At 43.7% G+C, this 2,607-nt stretch overlaps 1 protein-coding gene across 1 annotated transcript in view; it reads right to left on the bottom strand.

Annotated features, from left to right (window-relative positions):
• The window catches only part of HOXC10 (homeobox C10), a 4,267-nt gene extending 1,660 nt beyond the window's left edge, over positions 1-2,607 (bottom strand). The window contains exon 1 of the mRNA XM_054183183.1: positions 1,803-2,607. Coding sequence (XP_054039158.1) covers positions 1,803-2,589 — 787 coding nt within the window. The 5' untranslated portion in view covers positions 2,590-2,607. The remainder of the gene's footprint in view (positions 1-1,802) is intronic.

Below are 2,607 nucleotides of genomic sequence, written 5' to 3'. Positions count from 1 at the left end.
TCGAAAACACCGCAAACGACACGAACTGCCTTTTAAACCGCACAATAATCGGGGGAAGCACGTCTTTCTCCACGCACCCATTTTAAATTTAACAGCTGAAGCGAAAGAGAACCTTTATCTGCGTTTATTTCATTCTTTATTTCCGCCCCAATTGCAGATCCAACCCAATATAATCTTTCTTTCGGGTTGACTCCCACCAAAACCTCTCTTGGCGCGGACGTTGAAGGCGCTTTGTTCAGATAAGTTTGCGGGGGTTTATGATAACCTTGACTTTGCCTTTATTTTTTTTTTTGGGGGGGGGGGGGGGTTGGTAGTGGTGGTGGTGCGAGTGCGTGTAATTGTAACTCAACTGTCAGATAATATAATTTCCCTTTGGATGCGGAATGGTAAAAAAAAAAAAAAGAGGGAAAGGAAAAAAGACAAAAAATAAATATAATAGGGGGGAAATATTAATAAAGAAGAAGTGTTTCTGGGTTTTGCTTTTGAAAAGGCCAATTTTGGAGGGGGAAACGCCAGAGGACAGGTTTTGCTGGTGCCACAGACCCGAGGCGTGTGTGCATGGGGGTCCACACACGACCCACATGCGTGCAGCCCCGCATGCACATACAACGCCACAGACCCCAGCCATCCTCCTGCTGCTGGAGCCCTAATTATAGCTCGGATCCTGACACACGGCGGATATTTTAATCCACATACCACAGGCAAACCATGCAAGCCTTCGCTTAGATCTGAGCAGTGTTTGCTCCCAAGGAAATTTCGCTCCCAACTACTTTTTTTTTTTTTTTTTTTTTTTTCGGGAAATTCAATCCATCCCTTCACATGATCCCCACTTATTGACCTGAGAGAAGCCTCTGAATCCACCTAATTTCAAATTAGAACAGGACCAAACCCGAATATTCACACCCACAGAGATTTCAAGCCATATGCAATCCCTACAGAGAAAATAAAATGTGTTCAATGAAAGCCTCTTTTCAGACAATCCCAAACTTAAAACATCTGCTCAACACACAGAAACATTTTTTGCCTTCGCAAACGAGACCTCAATTCGCCAAGAAAAAAAAAAAAAAAAAAAAAACAGAAGAAGAAGAAGCAGCTTTTTTCCTCTCTGAGTCTCCCAACGAGCTTCCAAGCCATGAAATGAGCCACAACTCCAGCCTGAGATGTTTGGAACTGCAAATTAGACTCTACGCACTTTAATTTTTCCCCCCCCCACTTTAACACCGAGCAAAGCCAGAGAAGACAAATTCGTTCAGCACGCGGAAATAAAGCATTTGCATAGAAAGCCATATGAAAGGAAAAAAAATAAATAAATCAAGGTTCATCTGCCTTAAAAAACAAAACAAAACAAAACACAAAACCCCCTTAAAACACCCCCCCAAACCAACCCCGAACCTCTGCGATTTCAGAGCAAAGGCACCTCATCTTATCACATTCTGCAGCGTTGATTGCGAGGACCAATTAATTTTTTTTTTGCATAAGTACACGCACAGCAACATTTCTCCATGTAAACAGCGAGAGGACGAGTTCTCAAACAGCTCTCTGCCCTTTTTTTCCTTCTTTTTTTTTTTTTCTCTCAGCTCTAATATATTTATATTTAAAAACCCACAACATTTCTAGGAAGAACATATTTTTTTTTTTCCACAAGCCAGCAACAATACAGAACATTATGGTGCCAATTTCTGGAGGAGAAGTTGGCAGGGTAGAGAGCACATTACTGCATATTCGCATTACTCTTGCTCTTATTAGCTATGGATGATTACTAATTGCTGAAATTAGCTACTGGTAATGAATGATTCCCTTACCTTTTGCTTCATTGTCAGAATTGTCAGTGCTGGTGTCAGTGTTTTTATTCAGCTCTTTCTCTGCTTCCGAAGGACTTATTTTGGGTGCTGGGGCGCTTTTTTCTGTTTTAATTTCGTTCGTGGCTGTGTTCTGAGTATTATCTGTTTTTGTGTTTTCGGGAAAACTCACTTTAGCCACCGGGGGCGGCGGAGGAGGAGGTGGAGGAGGTGGTGGTGCTGGTTCCAGATGCTCATTCCTTGGGTTCAGGCTCGCCCTGGATTCAAAACTTGCCTCAAACTCATTTGGGTTGCTGCAGTTTGACGTCTTCTCCATGGAGGGGTAACCTTGGCTCGCTCGGTAGTAGCTAGGAACGGGGACTTCATGGTCATTTAGGCAAGACTCAGGCATTTGGTTGGGGTAGAGGGCTGTCTCTGTGGCATTTTTTGCCCTTTTATCAGCGTTATACATACAGCAAACATTCTCTTCCTTGACATTGGTTGGGAAGGAGCAGGATGGGAGCTGTCTTGCAACAGGTTGCTCGATCCTGTACGTATTTTTGGGGTCACACCAAGTGTCTAGCTGCGAAAGGTAAGATGGATAGGTGCTGAGAGACAAGGTAGCGCTATTCACCTCGTCCCTTTTGGAAAGAGACGGGATAATTCCACAGTTCCTCATGACTCCGCAGCTGAAATCGCTCCCAGGCTGCATGTACATCCCTTGGCTGGAGGAATAATTCTCCCCTCTACAGGTACCGGCCAACGAGTCCATCAAAAACGAGTTAGAAGTCACATTGTTGGGACATGACATTTTCAGAGAGGGTTTTTA

Source organism: Rissa tridactyla, chromosome 24 (genome assembly GCF_028500815.1).
Source record: "Rissa tridactyla isolate bRisTri1 chromosome 24, bRisTri1.patW.cur.20221130, whole genome shotgun sequence".
Lineage (NCBI taxonomy): Eukaryota > Metazoa > Chordata > Aves > Charadriiformes > Laridae > Rissa > Rissa tridactyla.
This window is presented reverse-complemented; position numbering and strand designations above follow the sequence as displayed.